The 22,219-nt window shown below is 43.4% G+C and overlaps 2 protein-coding genes across 2 annotated transcripts in view; both read right to left on the bottom strand.

The window, feature by feature from the left end:
• LOC118623810 (maestro heat-like repeat-containing protein family member 1) overlaps nucleotides 1-1,219 on the bottom strand; it is a 68,104-nt gene extending 66,885 nt beyond the window's left edge. The window contains exon 1 of the mRNA XM_036251557.1: nucleotides 1,163-1,219. Coding sequence (XP_036107450.1) covers nucleotides 1,163-1,219 — 57 coding nt within the window. The remainder of the gene's footprint in view (nucleotides 1-1,162) is intronic.
• A 1,004-nt stretch (nucleotides 1,220-2,223) lies between these two features.
• On the bottom strand, nucleotides 2,224-21,554 carry LOC118623808. The gene is made up of 9 exons (XM_036251556.1): nucleotides 21,288-21,554; nucleotides 20,822-20,944; nucleotides 19,475-19,637; nucleotides 18,270-18,362; nucleotides 17,684-17,826; nucleotides 17,205-17,345; nucleotides 3,617-3,715; nucleotides 3,025-3,103; nucleotides 2,224-2,459 (listed from the first exon to the last, which is right to left on the bottom strand). The coding sequence occupies exons 1-9, from the start codon at nucleotides 21,396-21,398 to the stop codon at nucleotides 2,224-2,226; spliced, it is 1,188 nt and encodes a 395-aa protein (XP_036107449.1). The 5' UTR covers nucleotides 21,399-21,554.
• Nucleotides 21,555-22,219: the final 665 nt, after the last annotated feature.

Genomic DNA, 22,219 nt, shown 5'->3' with positions numbered 1-22,219 from the left:
AACACAGATACAGAAAGACAAATGCCATGTGATTTCACTTATTTGTGGAATCTAAAAAACAAAATACACAAGCCAAACTGAAACAGACTCATAGATACAGAGAACTTTTTTTTTTTTTTTTTTTTGGTACATGCTCCTAGCAGGAACTGAACCCAGGACTCTTTGGTCCGCAGGCCGACGCTCCAACCGCTGAGCCAAACCAGCCAGGGCCAGGGAACATTTTTGATAGTTGCTTGATGGCAGGAAAGTTGGGGGGGGGGGGGGGATGAAAAAGGTGAAGAGATTAAGAAGTACAAATTGGGCCCTGGCCGGTTTGGCTCAGCGGTTAGAGCATCGGCCTGCGGTCCGGAGGGACCTGGGTTCGGTTCCCGCTAAGGGCATGTACCTCGGTTGCAGTTTGTCCCTGGCCCTGGTTGGTTGTGGGGGTGGCGACCACTCGATGTGTCCCTTTCACATCGATGTTTCTCTCTCTCTCTCTTCCTCTCTCTCCCTCCCACTCTATCTGAACAAAAAATGGAAAAATGTCCTCAGGTGAGGATGATAAAAAATAATAATAATAATAAAAAAAAGAAGTACAAATTGGTAGTTATACACTAGTCATGGGGATATAAAGTATAGATGGCATAGGGAATATAGTCAATAATATTGTAATAACAATGTGTGGTGCCAGGTACTAGATTTATCAGGGTGATCACTGTATAAGTTATATAAATAAATGTCTAATCACTGGGTTGTACACCTGAAACTAATATAATATTGTACATCAACTGTAACTGAAAAAAAAATTTAAGACAAAACAATAAGACTTAAAAACTATATATGGTTTCTCAGACCCCACGCCAAACGCGATGTTTGAGGACTTCTCTCCCCAAGCAAACTATGAATTCGCAGAATCAGTATCTTTCAGAACTCCATGTCCCTACTGGGCTCACCACAGTGCTGCCCACAGAAATGGCTCAGAAAATATGAAGGAACCACCTGTCCATTTCTCAAACCTTTCTCGGGTTTTGAAGAGCCCCAACATAACCATGGGCTGCAGTCTGAGGCCAGAACTGGCTTGGAAGGGTGCCTCACCTCTCTCCTCATCCCCCCAAACCTTCCCCTCTCCATTTCTCAAAACAGCAATTGCCTCCCACCCTGAACATGCTGCCTTTCTGCTCACTGGTATGAAGTCCTCCTGAATCACCATGATGGTTGAGTGCATCACCTCACGCTTCATCTTCTCCGTCTGAGGCACTAGAGGAAAGACAGACGGGCACGGAGTCCGTTTCCTCCCTCCTACTCTGTTGCTTCAGGAGGCGTGAAAAGACAGACAGGTGGAAGACCTAGACACAGTCCTGCTCTTCAAAGGCCAGATTGAACTCCAGAGGTTATCCCCCTGTTCCCTCTGCTTCAGACCAGACTAAAAATGAGTGGCCTCCAACAGTCTGTTCATCAAGCTGGCACTTGAGCCTCGGCCCTTGCCTGTCTCTCATTACTGGCCACACAAACCGCTTCGCCAGCCAAGCGGTTCTATTCACCCTCTGCCTGTCTCAGCCTTCAGAGCTGCCGGCTGGCTCTTCTGTGTGCGTTCCCTCTGCGACGCGCAACCTCCTTCCCGCTCTCCGCACAGCTCCTGCAGATTCCACCCCATCTCCCAACGGGACCTTCTCTGCACTCCGTGCCCATTGCCATGCTCACATTTAAAGTAACATCGCATTATCTTGCATCATTTTGCTGTGTGGACAGCCTCATCTTCCCTACTTGAGAGTGAGCTCCTTGAGAGCAGGGGCCATGTCTTATTTATGTGTGTGTTCTCTGTGCCTTGCACTGTGCTAGGCACACAGCAAAGGTTTGATGAACACTTGATTGGAGTGGAAACCTGTACTCCAATGTATGTTTTCTCTTTTAATTCTCACTAAAAATGCCTAAAGGTAGATATTAATGTTACCTCCATTTTTTTTCTTTTTTTTATAATCCTCACGCAAGGATATGTTTTTATTGATGTGAGAGAGAGAGAGAGAGAAACATCAATCCATCACCTCCCATATGTACCCATCCCAGGGATCAAACACGCACCTGGGTATGTGCATGTGCCCTGACCAATAATCGAACCCGCAACCTTGTAATGTATGGGGTGATGCTCCAACCAACTGAGCCTCCCAGCCAGGGCACCTCCATTTTCCAAATGAGGAAATAGAAGTACAGACTAAAACCCACCCCAGTTTGCACAGTTAATAAGAGTCAAAGCCAAGATTTGAACCCATTGAGTTTAAAACTGCTTTTAGCTACTCTATGGGACTGTTTCCCAGAGAAAGAAGATCTTATGAGAAAGGAGATCCCTAAAACCAGGCTCAATTCCCACTCACCTTCCTGAAACACATTCCTGAACACTTGAAGGGCTGATACTATCTTGGCTGTATCACTGGACTCCATGGTCTTCCGTATTAAGAATATCAGCTGATCCTTGTATAACCTGGCTATCAGAGGGCATGAATACACGGGAGTCAGGGGTATGTTTAAGTGGCAGGTGGTAAGTAGTAGTAAATCATGCTCACAGCAAACCACTAATGCCATGGGCTGGATAAATTAGGGTCTATTGGGTTGGAGAAAAGAAGAAGGAAGAGAGCCAGGGTCTGTCCAGCATTTACAATGTTACAAGCATGGAGGCAGGTGCTTTTCCTGAGCTAGGCCTGCCCCTCTCCTGCCCCACCATGTGCCCTCCTGTAGGTCAGAACCTCTTTCGTGATCATCAGTGCTGTAATCACATCACCACCTTTCTGAGTTCGGGATCACCAAAGGAGAAAGGGAAGCCAACCCCAAGTACAGGGAGGGGGAACAAAAGGAGTAGGGGTGAGAAAATGTCTACGCCCTTTGCGACTCACTAAATTTCAGGCAAAGTTTACATGGATTACTACTTTGCATCTCGTTTGATGAATGAAAGCCCCTCTTGGGAACCTAAGCCCCACTCCAGTCCTGGGAGAGACAAGGTCCTGAGTACCCACTGACACAATTACCCAGGGCGAGGAGAATCTGTTAACTTACTCAGGATGAAGAACGCCTTCATGGTGAAGCTGAAGTTCTCTCCAGAGTAAGGACCTGATTGGTTGACTTCTTTACTCAGCTGTGGGGAGACCAAAGTCATCAGACCTGAGATCACTGAAAAGCGAGGGGCCCTGGGCATGGATGGAGAAACTTAAGAATGCAGCAAGGAACCCACACACACAGCTCCAGGGGACACAAGACAGTGGCCAACACATTAAATGTATGGAAGGTAACACCTTTCTGCGAAATGTTGAGTTGTCCTCTCTCTTCTCTAGGCTGCAATATGGAACACCTGCCATTTCCCATAGGCATAATGGAGTGGTTTGAACTTTCTGCCCTTAACCAGTTTAGGGGGAGCAACAAAGGCTTCCACCCCAAGAAACATACAGAATATGTCCCATTTGCCTCACAGAGAATATCCACCCTGTGGCCAGAATCCAGGCATTTACCTGTTCCAGGGAAGCCTGAGGTGTGTGCAATTGAGGTCATCATAAGAAGAAGCCCTGGGCCGTGTGGGAGTTGGGACCTGGGCTGGGGTAACCATCACTTCCAAGGAAGAGAGGAAGACCAAGCCCAGCCCCCCAGCACTCACCTGGTCAAACAGCATGCCTGAAATGTTTTCCAGCTGGGATTCCAAGTTTCTACCTCCGCAGTCGTTGACAGCCAGAGCAGTCACGAACTGGTAGATACACTGTGTGTATAAGGACAGTCAGCCAGTCAGCCGTTCAGCCGGCCCTTGCCACAGGCTCAAGGGAAAGCCACTGTGCTCGCATCTTCTCTTAGGGGATGGTCCAAGCATCCAGTTTCACACCGCCTTCTTGGGCCTTTTCAAGAAAGGCCCAGGAACTGGGCATAGCCAAATACAGACGCCAAATACAGCCAGGATCTGCTCTTCCCCTGCCCCAGCAAGCCACACTTACTTTCTTTTCTTCTAATATGTTTTTATTTATTTTTTAGAGAGGAAGGGAGAGAGAAAGAGAAACATCGATGTGAGAGAGAAACATGGATTGGCTGCCTCCTGCACGCCCCCCACTGGGGACCAAGCCTGCAACCAGGACCTCTCAGTCCAAGGGACAATGCTCAATCCACTGAGCCACACCAGCCAGGCATCACACTTACTTTCGATAACTTTATTCCATGGAAACTTTTAGGGCAACTCAACATTGCAGGTGTTGGCTGAAGTAGGATAAAGAAATCATGGCCAGGCCCAATTGAGCGTTGACCCGTGCACCAAGAGGTCGCCAGTTTGATTCCTGATCAGGGCACATGCCGAGTTTGTGAGCCCGATCCCCAGTGGGGGGCATGCAGGAGAGCAGCCAGTCGATGTTCTCTCTCATCAATGTTTCTATCTCTCTCTCCCTTTCCCTTCCTTTCTCTTAAAAAAAAAAAAATCAATAAAGAAAAAATTAATTAATTAAAAGAAATCATGGCCAAAGCAAGAACTGGTTCTATTGTTCTGACTGGGTCTATTCTGACTTTCCAAATTTAGAAAACCAAATTTAAAAACCTAAATATCTACCCTTTACCTAGTGGATTGTATTGCTTCGTGGGTTGTTCTTATCACTTGTATGAGAGTCCTACAAATAGCTTTAGTTTTCACATGTGTGAATATTCCATTTGATTTTTTAAAACTACTTTATTGATGTCTAATTGATATAGAATAAACTGCACATATTTAAAGTATACAATTTCATAAGTTTTGATAAATGTAAGCACCCTTGAAACCATCTCCACAGTTAAGATAATAAATACGTCCATCACCCACTCCCAAAAGTTTCCTCTTGTCTCTTTGTCACCCTCCTCTTCCCCCCTCCCATCACTTTTCCCTTCCCCAGGCAACCACTGGTCTGCTTTCTATCACTAGAAACCTGCCACTTACTTTTTAAGAAACTGCCAGACTGCTTTCCAAAATCGTTGTGCCAATTTGCATTCTAACAGGTGTGTAGTGGCATCTCTCTGTATTTTTAAATTCTCTAATGTCTAAATGAGGTTTAGCAACTTTTCCTGTGTTAATTTGCCATCCCCCATCATCTCTAATGAAGCATCTATTCAAATTTCTTGCCAGTTTTTAAAATATTTTTTAAATTAATTTTTGAGAGGAAGTGAGGAGAGAGAGCAAAAGAGAGAAATATTAATGTGATTGAGAAACAGGTGGGTTGGCTCCCGCACAAACCCTAACCAGACCAGGATCAAACCCACAACCTGTGTATTTGCCCTGAGTGGGAATCAAAACTGCCGCCTTTTGGTGTACAGTTCAATGCTCCAACCAACTGCGCCATACTGACCACTGCAGTTATAAAATTTTTTAATTGAATTTTTAGAGCTCTTTATATATTCTGGGTATATATATGTGTATATGTGTGTGTGTGTGCGTATGATTTTCAAAATTTTTCCTCCAGTCTGAGACTTGTGTTTTTTCGTTCTCTTAACAGCTTTCAAAGAACAGAAATTATTCACTTTCGAGGGCAAAGGTGGGTGAAAGGGTGGAGGGATTGGACAAAAAAGGAAAAAGAAAGAGAAAAAGCTCATGGACAGAGACAACAGTGTGGTGATTGCTGGGGTTGGGGGACGGAGATGGAGGAGGGTAAAGGGGGTATAAATGGTGATGGACGGAGACTTGACTTGGGGTGGTGAACCCACAATACACTGTACATATGATGTGTTGTACAATTGTACACCTGAAACCTGTATACTTTTGTTAACCAGTGTCACCCCAATAAATTCAATAAAAAGGAAATAAATAACAAATTAAATTAAAATTAAAATATAAAAAAAGAAATTAGCCTGGCTGGTGTGGCTCAGTGGTTGAGCATCGACCCATGCACTAGGAGGTCACCGGTTCCGTTCCTGGTCAGGGCACATGCCCAGGTTGTGGGTCCAGTCCCCAGTGGGGGACATGTAGGTCAATGTTCTCTCTCATCAGTGTTTATCTCTCTCTCTCTCTCCCTTCCTCTCTCTCTAAAATCAATAAAGAAAAAAAATTTTTTTTTTTTTTTTTAATCCTCACCTGAGGACATTTTTCCATTTTTTGTTCAGGTAGAGTGGGAGGGAGAGAGAGGAACAGAGAGAGAGAGAGAAACATCGACGTGAAAGGAACACATCGAGTGGCTGCCACCCGCACAACCGACCAGGGCCGGGGACAAACTGCAACCGAGGTACATGCCCTTAGCGGGAACCGAACCCGGGTCTCTCAGGACCGCAGGCCGACACGCTAACCGCTGAGCCAAACCGGCCAGGGCAAGAAAAAAAAATTTTTAAAGAAATAATTCCCTTTCATCAAGCCAACTTATTTATTAATTTTTTTATTAATTTGTTTTTGTTACAGATGTTTCTCATTTTTCCCCCATTGACACCCTCCTCCCCACCCCTCCTGATCCCATCCCCAGCTTAGTTTTCTATGTTCATTGGTCATGCATACATGCATGTAAGTTCTGTGGTTTTTTCTCTTCCCCCACAAACCCCACCTCCTCTGAGGCTTGTCAGTCTATACCCCACCTCTATGTCTCTGGGTTAATTTTGTTCAGCAGTTTGTTTAGTTCATTATATTCCACAAATAAGTGAGATCATGTGATATTTGTCTTTCTCTGCTTGGCTTGTTTCGCTTAGTATAATACTCTCCAGGTCCTTCCATGCCATCTCAAAGGATAAGAGATCTTTCTTTCTTACCGCTGCATAGTACTCCATTGTGTACATGTACCACAGCTTTTTAATCCATTCATCTACTAATGGACACTTGGATTGTTTGCAGATCTTAGCTATTGTAAATAGTGTTGCTATGAACATAGGGGTACATATATTCTTTCTGATTGGTGTTTCAAGTTTCTTAGGGTATATTCCTAGAAGTGGGATCACTGGGTCAAATGGCAATTCAATTTTTAATTTTTTGAGGTAACATCATAGTGTTTTCCACAGTGATTGCACCGGTCTGCATTCATTCCCACCAGCAGTGTACTAGAGTCCCCTTTTCTCCACACCCTCACCAGCACGTGTTGTTTGATGACTTGTTGATGGCGGCCATTCTGACAGGTGTGAAATGATACCTCATTGTTGTTTTAATTTGCACCTCTCTGATGATTAGTGATGTTGAGCATTTTTTTATATGTCTCTTGGCCATTTGTATGTCCTGTTTGGAGAGGTGTCTATTTAGTTTCTCTGCCCATTTTTTAATTGGGTTCTTTATCTTCCTTTTGTTGAGTTGTATGAGCACTCTATATATATTGGAAATTAACCCCGTATCTGATGTATCATTGGTGATTATGGTCTCCCATATAGTGGGATCCCTTTCCATTTTGATGATTGTATCTTTTGCTGTGCAGAAGCTTTTGAGTTTGATGTAGTCCCATGTGTTCATTTTTCCCTTTGTTTCTCTTGCCTTAGGTGTTGTATCAGTGAAAATTCTGCTGCGTATGATGTCCAAAATTTTTGTTGCCTACATTTTCTTCTAGAATTTTTACGGATTCACGAGTTACATTTAAGTTTTTTATCCATTATGAGTTTATTCTCGTGTATGGTGTAAGTTGGTGTTCTAGCTTCATTTTTCTGCAAGTAGCTAATTTTCCCAAAACCATTTATTGAAGAGACTGTCTTGACTCCACTGTATGCTCTTGCCACCTTTGTCAATATTAATTGAGCATATTGCCTTGGGTCCATTTCTGGGTTCTCTGTTCTGTTCCACTGGTCCATATGCCTGTTCTTGTGCCAGTACCAGGCTGTTTTGATTACAGTGGCTTTGTAGTATAACCTGAAATCTGATAATGTGATCCTTCCTACTTTGTTCTTCTTTTTCAAGATTGCTGTGGCTATTTGGTTCCATATAAACTTTTGAAGTGTTTGTTCTAGTTCTGTGAAGTATGTTGTTGGTATTTTGATGGGGATTGCATTGAATCTATAGATTGCTTTGGGTAGTATGGACATTTTAATTATGTCAATTTTTCCAATCCATGAACAAGGTATATACTCCCACTTTTTTATATCTTCCTCTATTTCTTGTTTCAATGACCTATAGTTTTCTGTGAAGAGGTCCTTTACTTCTTTGGTTAAGTTTATTCCTAGGTATCATATATATATATATATATATATATATATATATATATATATATATATATATATATATATATTTTTTTTTTTTGCTGCAATGATAAATAGGATTGTCTTTCTGTGATTTCATCATTGGTGTATAAAAATGCCATTGATTTCCTGACATTAATTTTGTATCCTGCTACTTTGCCAAATTTTTTAAATAAGTATAGTAGATTTATTGATGGAGTCTTTGGGGTTTTCTATGTACAATATCATGTCATCTGCAAATAATGACAGTTTCACTTTCTCCTTTCCAATTTGTATCCCTTTTGTTTTCTTCATGTCTAATTGCTATGGCTAAGACTTCCAGTGCTATGTTAAAAAAGAGTGGTGAAAGTAGGCATCCCTGTCTTGTTTTATTTTTTGCCCTGGCCAGTATGGCCCAATTGATTGTAACATTATCCTGTGCACTGAAAAGTTGCCAGTTTTATTCCTAGTCAGGGCAGATGCCTGGGTTATGGGCTTGATCTCCAGGGGAGGACATGCAGAAAGCAGCTAATTGAAGGATCAATGTTTCACTCACATCAATGTTTCTCTCTCACTCTCTCTCTCTCTCCCTTCTTCTCTCTCTAAAAATTAATAAAAATTTTAAAATAAATAAAACCATGTTTTATTTTCCAATTACAGTTCACATACATTTTGTATTAGTTTCAGGTATATAACCCAGTGATTAGACATTAAATAACTTACAAAGTGGTCACCAAAAAAATCTAGTAGCCATCTGTCACCATACGTAGTTATTACAGTATTATTGACTATATATTCTCCATGCTGTACTTTACATCACTATGACAATTCTGTAACTGCCAATCTGTACTTCTTTTTTTAATAGTTTTTTTTGTTTGTTTGTTTTTATTGATTTTTTAGAGAAAGAGATAGAACCATCAGTATGAGAAAGATACATTGATTGGCTGCCTCCTGTATGCTCCATGCTGGGGATCAAGCCAGATACCCAGGCATGCGTCCTGACCAGGAATCAAACCAGGACCTCTCAGTCCATGGAATGACACTCAATCCACGGGATGACGCTTAATCCACTGAGCCACACTGGCCAGACCAATTTGTACTTCTTTTTTTTTTTTTTTTTTTTTTTTTATCCTCACCCGAGGATATTTTTCCTTTTTTTTTTTTTTTGTACAGATAGAGAGGAAGGGAGAGAGAGTGAGAAACATCGATGTGAAGGGACACATCGAGTGGCTGCCACCCGCACAACCAACCAGGGCCGGGGACAAACTGCAACCGAAGTACGTGCCCTTAGCGGGAACCGAACCCGGGTCTCTCCGGACCGCAGGCTGACGCTCTAACCACTGAGCAAAACCGGCCAGGGCCAATTTGTACTTCTTAATCCCTTCACCTTTTTCACATATCCTTCACCCCCTCCCAGCTACCAACCATCAAAACATTCTCTGTACCTATGAGTCTGTTTCAGTTCTGCTAGTTTGTTTTTTAGATTCCAGAAATAAGTGAAATCATATGACATTTGTCATTCTCCATCTGACTTATTTCACTTAGCACAATACCCTCTAGGTCCATCCATGTTGTTGCAGATGGCAAAATGTTATTCTTTTTTATGGCTGAAAGTATTTTTCTTTCAGTACTTCAAAGGTGTTATTCCACTATCTTCTCACTTGCATTGTTTCCATTGAGAAATCTGCTGTTATTGTTATCTTTATTCTTCCATATGAAACATGGTTTTGTTTTTACTTGCTACACTTAAGATTTTCTCTTTTTCACTGGTTTTGAGAAATTTGATTATGAGATCTAAGGTAGTTTTTTTAATATATCTCTTGTGTTGGGGTTCATTGAGTGTCTTGGATCTATAGGTTTATACTTTACTTCAGATTTGAAAATTTTTCAACCACTATTTCTTCAAATACATTTCCTGTCTCCCCCCTTTATGAGGGGACTCAAATTGTACATAAATTAGGCTGCTTGAAGTTGTTCCCTGCCTGATGGATGCTTTCGTCTTCATTTATTTATTCATCTTGTTTTTCTATTTCATTTTGTGCAGTTTCTATTGCTATGTCCTCAATTAACCAACTTTTTCTTTTACAATGTCTAATCTGTTATTAATTCCATCAAGTGTTTTTTATCACAGATATTCCAGTCTTTAGCTTTTCAAGTCCAATTTGTATTTTTTTAAGAAATATTTTTCCTGGTTTCTATTTATTTACTAAATCTTACCACCAGTTTTTTTTTTTTTTTTTAATCCTCACCCAAGGACATTCTTCCATATTTTGTTCAGATAGAGTAGGAGGGAGAGAGAGAAACATCGATGTGAAAGGGACACATCGAGTGGTTGCCACCCACACAACCCAACCAGGGCCAAAGACAAACTGCAACCGAGGTACATGCCCTTAGCGGGAACTGAACCCGGGTCTCTCTGGACCGCAGGCCAGCACTCTAACCACTGAGCCAAACCAGCCAGGGCTCCTCCAGTTTTTAAACCAATAGGATCTGTCCAATAGCCTGGGAACTGGCGCTAGGCAAACTGCTCGACCATTGTCTCGCTTGCTCAGCCTTGCCTCCCACCCTGTTCTGGGAACAGCCTGCCCCGAGCTTGTAGACTAACTCCCAACCTGCTCTTATCGACTCACATTCCAGAGGCTCCCATGCATAGCCCCTGCAAGGTCAAACCCTAACAGACAAATCTCAGCTGCAACAGGCAGATATAAAAAAGCACAAAGCCCAGCATCGGGTGCGGCTTCTAGGACTCGACCCCGGAGTGTGTGATCCCGCCCGGAGTGTACCCAATAAAGCCTGATCCCTGTTTATTCGGCTGATTGACTCTCCAGTCTCTTCTCTGTTTTTCAGCGGTGCCCCCGATTCCTTACAGGATTAATTATAATATCTGTTTTAATGTCCTTGTCTGCTATTTCTAACATCTGTGTGCATTCTGGGTCAGATTTGATGGATTTTTCTCCTGATTATAGGCCATATTTTCCACTTCTTTGCATGCCTGATGATATTTTTAAATTTAATGCCACTTGTTGTAAACTTACCTTCTTGGTTACTGGATGTTTCTGTATTCCTATAAATATTCTTGAATTTTTCCTGGGACACAGTTAAAGTTACTTGAAAATAATTTGATCCTTTTGGGTCATGTTTTTTTTTCAATCTTCACCAGAGGACATTTTTCCATTGATTTTTCAGACAGAGTGGGAGGGACAGAGGGAGAGAGAGAGAAACATTGATGCGAGAGAGACACATCAACTGGTTGCCTCCCACACAACCCCGACCAGGGCTGGGGGCTGAACAGCAACCGAGGCATGTGCACTTGACCAGAATCAAACCCAAGACTCCCTGGTCCACAGGCCGACACTCCAACTGCTGAGCCAAACCAGCCAGGGCAGGTCTTGCTTTTAAGATATGTTAGACAGGACTTCCAGACAAGATGGTGGCATAGGTAAATGCAGTACTCACCTTGTCCCACACCACATCAAAACTACAGCTAAACTGCAGAACAACCATCATTCAAAACTACCTGAAATCAAGCTGAATGGAAGTCCTATAACTACGAAATTAAAGAAGAAGCCACATCAAAACTGGTAGGAGGGATGGAGGCCTGGAAGGGCTAGTCCCACACCCACATGTGGTGGATAAAAATCAGCTGAGAAGGTCCTCCCTGAGGAGTGAGAGGTCCCTGTCTCATACCAGGCCCCTCAACTCAGGGTTCCAGTGCCAGGAAAAGCAATCCCCATAACTTCTGGCTGTGAAAACCAACAGGAACTGAAGCTGAGAAAGGCTGAGGATGCTGGAGTTCCAGGCAGTTCCTCTTAAAGGGCCCACCCACGAACTTACTCAGACTTACACCCCTTTAGGCTCCAGCATGGGCTAAGGCAGCTTGAAAGGCACCAGAGGCATATGGGGAAGAACTGAGTTGTTTGGCATCGGGACAAGAGCTGGAAGGGCAGCTTTCTCCTGGACAGACGTGCTGGCAGAGGTCGTTGTTCCTTTGGTAAGCCCTTCCCCAATGGGGTCTGCAGAAGGGGACCATATCTGGGACTCTAGCAACCTTGCTCACACTGTTTGCCCTGCCCTGGTGATTCAGTGAGGCCCTGCCCCACCCAACTTTCAGGCCTACCCAAGCTGTTTCCAGTAGCTTTACCATAAGATTGGCCTGTCTTGGCTCTTGCTTCAGATGTACCTAAATTCTCTCAAACAAGCAGCATCTGGCCTCAGTGAGCCCCATATTGCTTGCTAAGTGGTCCCAGGCCCAGCACTTGGAGCAGCCAGCCTTAGTTCACAGCTTGGCTTTGCCTGGGCACCTCCAAGCCCTACACAAGAAGCTGCCATCTGCAGATTGCTCTGTAGCTTATGCTGGGTGGTCCCGGGTAGAACATAGGCAGTTACTGACCTTCCCTTAAAGCCAGCACACCAGTGGACAGCTTCAGGCCACGTCAGAGCACCACCACCCAACCACCTCCACAAGCAACACACACAGGAGTGGACTCAATGGGTACTAGAGCCCTGCTGAAGTAAGTCTTGCTCTGACTGGTGGGCCCCTGCACAGCTGATCCTCCAAGGTAGTCAGTGGTCAGTGGGCACAGCTTGTCCTTGCAGCTGATCAGCCTGAGTAAATCCCTCCTAATGACATGTCAACAGCAATCAAGACTCATTTACAACAGAAGGGTGTACAGTCCACACTAGGAGTGCACTTCAAGGGCCCAGCTGGGGTGATCAGGGAGGCTGTGCCACTGGGCCCTACAGGACACCTACTACAATAGGCCATCCTAGGAAGCCTACGAGACATAGAAACAAACACAGGGAGGCAGCCAAAATGGGGAGACAAAGAAACATGTCCCAAATGAAAGAACAGAACAAAACACCAGGGAAAGAACTAAACGAAATGGAGATTAGCAATCTAACAGATGCAGAATTCAAAACACTGGTTATAAGGATGCTCAAAGAACTGAGTGAGAACCTCAAGAGCATAAAAAAGGACCAGTCAGAAATAAAAGATGTACTAACTGAAATAAAGAATAATTTACAGAGAATCAATAGTAGAGTAGGTAAAGCCAAGAAACAAACCATTGATTTGGAATATAAGGAAGCAATAAACACCTAATCAGAACAGCAAAAAGAAAAAAGAATCCAAGAAAATGAGGATAGTGTAAAGAGCCTCTGGGAAAACTTTAAGCATACCAATATTCACATCATGGGGGTGCTAGAAGGAGATGAGAGGAAACAAAAAATGGAAAACCTGTTTGAAATAATAATGACAGAAAACTTGCCTAACTTGGTGAAGGAAACAGACAAACAAGTCCAGGAACCACAAAGCACCCCAAACAAGATGAACCCAAAGAGGCCCACACCAAGGCACATCATCATCAAAATGCCAAAAGTGAAAGACAAAGAGAGAATCTTAAAAGCAGCAATAGAAAAGCAGTTAGTTACCTACAAGGAAGCTTTCATAAGACTGTCAGCTGATTTCCCAAAGAAACTTTGCAGGCCAGAAGGGAGTAGGAAGACATATTCAAAGTATTGTAATAAAAACCTAGGACCTACAACCAATATTACTCTATCCAAAGCTATCATTTAGAATCAATGGACATATAAAGTTTTCCAGACAAGAAAAAGCTAAAGGAGTTCATCACCGCCAAACCAGTATTGCATGAAATGTTGAAGGGTCTCTGAAGAAGATCAAAAATATGAACAAAAAAATACATATCTATCAACAATTGAATCTACAAACAAAATGAACAAGCAGAATAGAAACAGACTCATAGATACAGAGAACTTTATGTTGGTTGCAAGATGGGAGGGGGGTTGGGAGGATGGGCAAAAGAGATGAAGTAGGATTAAGAAGTACAAATTGGTTGTGAGACTGGCGAACCTCAAAGGGAAGGGGGTAAGTGAGTGGGAAGAGATAAATTAAACAACTTATATGCATATATGCATAACCAATGGACACAGACAATAGTGTAGGGAAGGCAGGGGGGGCAGGAGCAGGGAGAAGGAGGCCAATGGGGGGACAAAGAAGGAACATCTGTAATACTTTCAACAATAAAGATAAGTTTTTTTTAAAAAAAAGAGTTGTGCCCTGGCCAGTTTGGCTCAGCAGTTAGAGCATCGGCCTGCGGTCCAGAGAGACCCGGGTTCAGTTCCCACTAAGGGCGCACACCTTGGTTGCAGTTTGTCCCCGGCCCTGGTTGGTCGTGTGGGTGGCGGCCACTCGATGTGTCCCTTTCACGTCGATGTTTCTCTCTCTCTCTCTCTTCCTCTCTCTCCCTCCCTCTCTATCTGAACAAAAAATGGGAAAATGTCCTTGGGTGAGGATAAAATAAATAAAATAAAATAAAATAAAATAAAATAAAATAAAATAAAATAAAATAAAATAAAATAAAATAAAATAAAATAATAATAATAAAAAAAAGAGTTGTTAGACAGGACCAGAAAAGCATCCACCTATTGTTAATTTTGCCCCCACCCCCACCCACCTATTCAGTACTCTACCTAATGCCCTGTGAATTATGAGGTTTTAAAGCTGGTTGGTGGGAACAGGAATTATTCTTAACCTTGTGTGAGTTCTGCTACTGTTCTTTCAAGTCTTATTTTTTTTTCCTCACCAGATACCATTTCCTCACATACATGGACTGTTTAGTATTCCACCTTGTAAACTCTAACTACTGTGGTCTCCCTGGACTCTCATCACTATCTTTGCAACTCAGGAAGTCCATCAGACTCTTCCTTGGTTTTCTTTCTCTATGTCACTGCCTGGAAACTCTTAAGGAAGTAAGCTGGGGCAATTATAGGGCTTATATTATGTTTCTCCTGCTCTCAGGGGTCACTGTTCTTTGTTGCCTGATGTTCAATGTTTTGAGAACCATCATTTCATATATTTTACCTGGTGTTTTAGTTGTTTCAGAGAAGAGAGTAATTCTGGCCTCAGTTACTCCATCTTTGCCAGAACAGAAATCCCTCCACTGGATTTTAAATATTTAATATTCCTTCCCCTTTGTTTTGCCTGATGGACCACTAACTGGGCCAGCCGCCCTAAGTAGAACTGACTGGTGCTAGCTGATTTCCAAACAAATTATACTATAGACTGACACATATCTTGATTCTTAATCACCATCCCCTAGAGTGATAGAGGAGAAGAGAGAAGGAGTAAGTAGCCAAAACATTTCCATTGTTAGCCAAAATGTAGGGTAGAATCTCTATCTGACCAATCTGCAGACTACCAGTTAGGATACAAATTTCATCCTCCAACTGGCTGATTGACTACACAGAGCAAACCTCTGTTCCAGATTCACAGATCTTACCTTAGGCAAAATGCAGACATATGACAGGAGAGTAAGAAATTAAGAGACTGTCTGGTCCACTAAAGGAGAAAACTCAGAGCACATACATGAAAAAGGTCAAGTCTTCATATACCAAGGAAAGTGCATTTGAGATGGTAGTGCAATGGTAGACCACAAACTGTAATTCCCAGAAACTTGATGCTAATGGATGTTACACTAAAAAAATTCTCCTCTTAAATTTACAAATGCATATTAACATGTTGAGCAACTATGAAAAATGTGCTTCCAGATACTCTGGAGGGCATACTTGACCAACATCTCCAGCTTCTGTACTCTAAAATTCATCACCATGTTAAAACTGAGGCTAGATTCCCACAGGTTTCTCTCAGCCAATGACTGAGTATGATGGGTCCCCTAAGGCAGGCCTATGTATGCAAGATGTGGGACTTTTCTGATGGGTGATGTTGGCTCAATGACTCCTTGTTGGCATTGCCAAAACTTTCTTAGAACTATACATGATCTAAGACTTTTCTCTCTTCTTCCCTTCTCCTCTTTCTTCCTTTCTTCCCCTCCTCCTTATCAAGGGTCAGACCTGCTACTCAGTCTGATGGCTCTCCCAGCCTCTTCTGGCTCCTTCCCTGTCTTTCCTCACAGGTGTTCCTTCAGTAACTCTCCTGCACCTCAGTTCCATGTTGGTATCTGCTTCTTGGAGGACCAGACTAACACACATATTGAAGACTCTGAGAAGTCATACAATTAAGAAATTTGTTTCACTTTAAACTCAGTATTTCCCACCCATTTTACTAAATAACACACCTTTTGGTGGACTACCCATTAGAAGTTGGGGGAACTTGGTTTGAGAAATGACATTGAATAGGAAGGACTGAAACAACAATCAGAAAACTTAGGTTCTGGTTCTTGGTCTTCTGCTCATAAAAATATCTAATATTTGTATAACATTTCTGTCAATCAGAATTCTGATATAGCCCTTGAAATCCCAGGTCCCTGGTATACACACACCTTTTCCTGGTTTTTCAATCAAGCACTAATCTAGGTGTTGATGTGAAGGGATTTTGCAGATATAAGTAAGGTCCCACACTAGTTGACTTTAAAATAGGGAAATTATCTAGGTAGGTTTGATTAATCTCATGAGCCTGTTAAATTTGGGTCTAGAGGTCAGAGATAGGGAAGTCAGAAAATTTCTTTTTTTTTATTTATTTATTTATTTATTTATTTATTTTTTCAGACAGAGTGGGAGGGAGAGAGAGAGGAAGAGAGAGAGAGAGAGAGAAACATCGATGTGAAGGGACACATCGAGTGGTTGCCACCCGCACAACCAACCAGGGCCAGGGACAAACTGCAACCGAGGTACATGCCCTTAGCGGGAACTGAACCCGGGTCTCTCCAGACCTCAGGCGGACGCTCCAACCGCTGAGCCAAACCGGCCAGGGCAAGTCAGAGAATTTCAAAGCATGAGGTGAATTCAACAAATGGGCATGGCTGAGTTCCAGTAAAATCTTAGTTACAAAAACAAGCTTCAGACTAGACTTGGCCTGTGATCATGCTTTGTCACCTCCAGAACTAACTACTCAATAAATATGAAACACTGGCCGGTGTGACTCAGTGAATTGACCATAATCCCATGTACCAAGAGGTCACCAGTTCTATTTCCCATCAGGGCACACACCTGGGTTTCAGACTTGATCCCCAGTAGGAGGCATGCAGGAGGCAGCTGATTGATATTTCTCTCTCATCAATGTTTCTATCTCTCTCTCTCCTTCTCTTTTCCTATCTAAAAATCAATATAAACTCTATTTAAAAAAAATTTTTTTTCCCTTCTCAACCCAACCCAATCACCTGGGAAATGTAGAAAGATGTCACTTCTGTGGACATCAAAGTCATTAACCATCGGGTTAACCGGTTCACTTGATTCTTGAGTTTGGATGATGGTATGAGGAAGAAGAGATGGCCAAATATCACCAGAACCTGCTCTGTCACCTGTGCCCAAGGAGACACACAAATTTGCTCCAGCAAAGGGATAAAGGGTTTTGCCTTATTCATCTTTGTATTACTAGGGCCTGGCACAGTGCCTGGCAAATGAGAGTAATCAGTAAATATAAACTGCATAGTTAACAAATAAGTGAATGAGCAGTGGAGTGTTATTTTGACTCTACCTTTTTCTGGAGAGTGGTAAGAGGAGCCCAAGGAGAATCACCCTGCTCTCCTGGAAGAGTGTGGTGAGTCAGCCTTCCACTAACAAGTGGACAAACATGGCCGTGCCCCACCTTTGGCTCAAGCCTTACACCCACCCAACCCCTGCTATCTCCCACTCCCACCTTGTCCTTGCTCTTCAAAGGCCAACGGTTGAAGAGGACCCGGAAAGTTTGGTAGGCCTTGATGGACAATTCCTTTTGAGTGATGCCCATTGCTTTATCATCACCCAGATGCTTCTGGGAAATGCTGACCAATCCGTAGAGTACTGTAAGGAGAGGAGGGAGTTAGAGCCACCCATCACCTTTCCCTTCCCACAAAGGGAAGAATACACACTTATAAGTACAGTCCTCTCCTCCCCAACCCTAAAAGAGCTTTGGGGTCCTGTGCTGAGAAAGGCCAACTCCACCACCACCTTCCCAACTATCTTTCCTTTCTGACCATACCTAGTCCACCCAGTATGGGCAGGGAAAGTGAAAGAGAAAGGCTGTCAACAGCTACATCATCCCTATCAAGTTTGCTCCTTGACCCAAACCAGGCCAAGAAAGGTCAGATGGAGAAGAGCATCTACTCACACCTGACCTGCTCTCAGCCATCACTTGCCCCTTCCATAGACTTATGGGGATATTCAGAGGGACCTAATCTCTTCCTGGCCTTCTTTCCTCCCTCTGTGATTCCAACAGAGCCTTCCCCAGACGCTCCTGACCTCACCTTTACATATTGCCAACATGTCATCCTCCTCTTGGACCATCCTCAGAAAGTGCAGGATAGAGTTCCATATGGAACCAATGTAGAAAGCAGCATCTGGGAGGGAGAGTATAAGAAAAACATCCCTAACTCAGGGAGAGGAGCCTCCCAGCCTTAGTGTAGAAAACCTTATGATTGGGGACCAGGAGGCCTGGATTCTAATCCTAGCTCTGCCTCCAAAGAGTCCAGACAACCCAGAGCAAGTTACTTAATTATCCTAGCTTCAGCTTCCTCACCTGTTCAATAGGACTACAGTTTCTAATGTGACCACTTCACAGGGCTTCTGGGAAAATTAAGCTCAATAATGGATGTTAGCACAGCATGTAGATGCCAGGTATTGCCACACACTACAAATGCACAGTCCCTTCCAAGGACCCTTAAGGAAACAGAGAGCTATGCTGCCTGAGGCCCTTCTCACTGTTCGTACTGAAGAGAACATCTGCCCTGATTAGATCAAGAGACACGTTTCCAGCTTCTCTCCTTGTGTCCTCTGAGTCTGCTGTGCAACCCAACACATAAGCCTTGTCATTTTGAACCTAATGCCCCGAAGGCCAGCTGACTTCCCCAACCTCTCTCTGGCCCCAACCCTAAGTGGTAAAGAAAGGGCGGGTACTGTCATTTGCCTGGTGACTTGATTTTTTCACACTTTGTGATTGAGGGAGGGGAGTAGAATGGGTAAGAGAGCCAATGCTGTCACCAGCAGCCGCCAGGATGGAGATTGTATGGTGATTCTCTTGCCTCACCCTACTACACTATTACCTTCCAAACCTCTAATCAAATTCAAAACGTCAGGTTCCCCTGAACAAAGCAGTCCTCACTTCCCTTTTGCCCCTCCCCACCTCTGTTGAATGGGGGCTTTCTATTCAGCCTTCTCTCTCCATCTTTGTTCCCAAGTCTCACCGCCAGCCCCACAGTATCTCATGCCCTAATACACCCTCCTATGCCATTTCTGGTCTCCAGGAACTGCCTCCTGAGTTCCCATCAGTCCCACAGGGATCCTAGTTTGGCCCCCTCCCCACTACACACACACACCCATGACCAGATTAAGTGGAGATGTCCTGTGGAAGGAGTCAGGAGAATAAAGCTATGCTCTAAATTCCACATAGCACCCCCACCACCTACTGCCCGTTCTCTTCTCAGACTAACTCTTCCACCACAGGGAGCAATACCTTGGGAAACGAGGAGCTTCCCCACTGCAACCAGGAGGCTCCCTGGGGGCAGACTGTACATGTGCGGTCTTTCCCATAGCTTGGCAATGATCATTTCTGGAGACTGGGACCCCAGAGCCATTAGGACCGCAGTGCATATCTTCTCCAGTTCTCCCTTTGGCTTCTGGAAAGAGAAAGACTAACTGTTCCAAGACTAATTTCCAAGATCAGTCCTTCAGCTTCTGAGAATTGGGTTTGGTCAATAAGTGATTCTCCTCTATCTGAAGGGCAGTAACTAACCTATCTCATCCTACATACAGCACCACTTGAACATATACCTTCCCTGTGATGGAGAGCAAGAGCCTCCTAAAGTGTGCAAGAGGGCAGGAAATCAAAAAGTCTGCAAAGTCTCTGGGCGTGTGTTTTGGGCATTTCCAGAGCTCAGAGCCTTCCCTGCAGCAGCAAATGAACCATCAGAGAGGTGGGTAGATTGTGGAGGAACTTTGAAAAGTCCCTGATCGCTCAGGGGTATTGATCAGAAAACAGGTGTGCCAAGGAAGGCAGGTAAACTGGAAGACAGCTTGTATGTAAGCAATTAACCAAGAAAATAAGAAACTAGATTTACCCAGTGTCAAGAAAATTAAGTACTAAAATATATGGACAGATGAATAGGTAGAGGTCATGAATGTTCAGTCCAAAGTTAGGCTAGCAAACAAGAGGGTGCATTGAAATAGGTGAGTAAATAGATTGAGGTGATTAGTTGAGTTGCAATAACAAAGGTGTGCCTAATATATCTCAAGAGGAGGTTTAGGACACAATGTAAGAACCAGGTCAGGTTTGAGGCCAATGCCTAAGTCCTTCCCCCTTTTCCACCTCATTTCTCCCACCTTACCCCTTTACTTCATTACTTTATCTTCTAGGTCTCAGTTCCTGAGACATGTTCAGGGTATAAGATAAAGGCTCTAATAAATTGTTTAGAAATTTTAGGTACTCCCTGGCCAGTTTGGCTCAGTGGTTAGAGCGTCGGCCCATGGACCAGAGAGGCCCAGGTTTGGTTCCCGCTAAGGGCATGCACCTCAGTTGCAATTCGTCCCTGGCCCCGGTTGGGGTCATGAGGGTGGCAACCAGTCGATGTGTCTTTCTCACGTCAATGTTTCTCTCTCTCTCTTCCTCCCTCCCACTCTAGCTGAAGATAAAATGCAAAAATGTCCTCAGGTGAGGATAAAAAAAAAAGTAACTTTAGGTACTCATATCCTAGACACCACTTAATTTCCAAATGTCATCATCCACTAGAAAGGAACCCCTGAGTTTAGACCTGGGATCCTTTCTCGCCCCACAGCCCCCAACCCAGAGACATGGGCTCCTCACCATTGTCCTCAGGTAGTTGACAATGACATTTGTCATCTTCTGGCACAGTGGAGGCGCCAATTTATTATTTAAGATTTTGAATTCCAGTAATTTGAGGGTTTGTTCGATATCATCTTCTGATAACTATAGGAGAGAAGAGACTCACGAAGGAAGGTTGAAGGATGGAGATTCAAGAGAGACAGAGACAAAGATATTAATGATGCCTTGTAGAGAAAGGAAGAGGAGTGACTCTAGAAAGAGGATTAAAGCTAGACCCAAGGTTGAGGGGAGGGGTGGAGAAAGTATGGGTTAAATTAGGGACATAGGATCCCAACCTGGAGCTGTAAATGGACTGAGCCAAGTAGTGCTCTGCTTACTGGAAGTTCTTCCCACTCTCCTGCCACAGTGGGTGTGCACCCAGCCAGCTACCTTTATGAAGATGGTTCTGTCCTGGCTGGAGCCAGGAAGATGTCTGAGATGTCCTCACCTGGCCAGCAACTTGGAGTTCCTTCAAAAATTTCTTGACGTTCTTTTTTAAGATATACGTTTTGAAGTCTTCATTAACACTATCTGTGGAACCTACCCTAAGTCTAGACATCTCTGTAAGGAATAAAGAGGGTGAGTTGAGGGAAGCTGTTTCTCTCTTGCTGAAGGTGGGTATGTATTTCTTCAAAAGTGGGTAACATGGGCCGACTGGTGTGGCTCAGTGGTTGAATGTCAACCCATGCACCCAGAGGTCACCAGTTCAATTCCTTATCAGGGCACATGCCCAGGTTGTAGGCCAAATCCCCAGTGTGGGGCATGCAGGAGGCGGCCAGTCGGTGTTCTGTCTCATCAATGTTTTAATCTCACTCTCCTTTTCCTTTCCTTTCCCTGTAAAATCAATAAAGAAAGAAAAAAAGTGGGTAACATGGTATGATGAAAACGTAAAAAATAATGAAAAATCAGGAGACAAGTTTGGCTTCTGACTATGACTTTGCCCCTCATTAGCAATATATCCTTTGGCAATTCACTTAACTCCTGAAGACTCTATTTCTTCATTTTCAAAATTAATATAATAAAAATTAGTATGAGAATCCTAAGAGATGAGATATGTGTGTGATACCTAACTTTTAGGATGTCAGCCTGCCCTTTGGATCACATCTTTTCTGCTGAGATAAAAAATTCCTTCTATGGGTGAGAGTTGGGTGGAGAACTGGGGGAAGGGGAGGGTTGTCCACAGGACTATAAAAAATTTATTACTATAAACTACAAACTAAAAAACAAACAAACAGTAAAACAAGAATTTATAGATATGAACAAGTGCTGGCAAGGAGGTGGAGAAAGGGGGAATCTAGTACACTGTTGGTGGGAATGCAGACTGGTGCAGCCACTATGGAAAACAGTATGGAGTTTCCTCAAAAAATTAAAAGTGGAACT

This window comes from Molossus molossus, unplaced genomic scaffold, assembly GCF_014108415.1.
Source record: "Molossus molossus isolate mMolMol1 unplaced genomic scaffold, mMolMol1.p scaffold_m16_p_10, whole genome shotgun sequence".
Taxonomy (NCBI): domain Eukaryota; kingdom Metazoa; phylum Chordata; class Mammalia; order Chiroptera; family Molossidae; genus Molossus; species Molossus molossus.
This window is presented reverse-complemented; position numbering and strand designations above follow the sequence as displayed.

Excerpts from the sequence above, each read along its gene's own strand:
- LOC118623808 (XM_036251556.1), bottom strand. The coding sequence starts at position 21,398 with ATGTCTAGACTTAGGGTAGGTTCCACAGATAGTGTTAATGAAGACTTC. Across the intron at positions 19,638-20,821 it reads TCAACTACCTGAGGACAATG|AAGCCAAAGGGAGAACTGGA; the intron begins GTGAGGAGCCCA and ends TTCTCTTTCCAG. Across the intron at positions 2,460-3,024 it reads GAAGGCGTTCTTCATCCTGA|CCAGGTTATACAAGGATCAG; the intron begins GTAAGTTAACAG and ends GCCCTCTGATAG.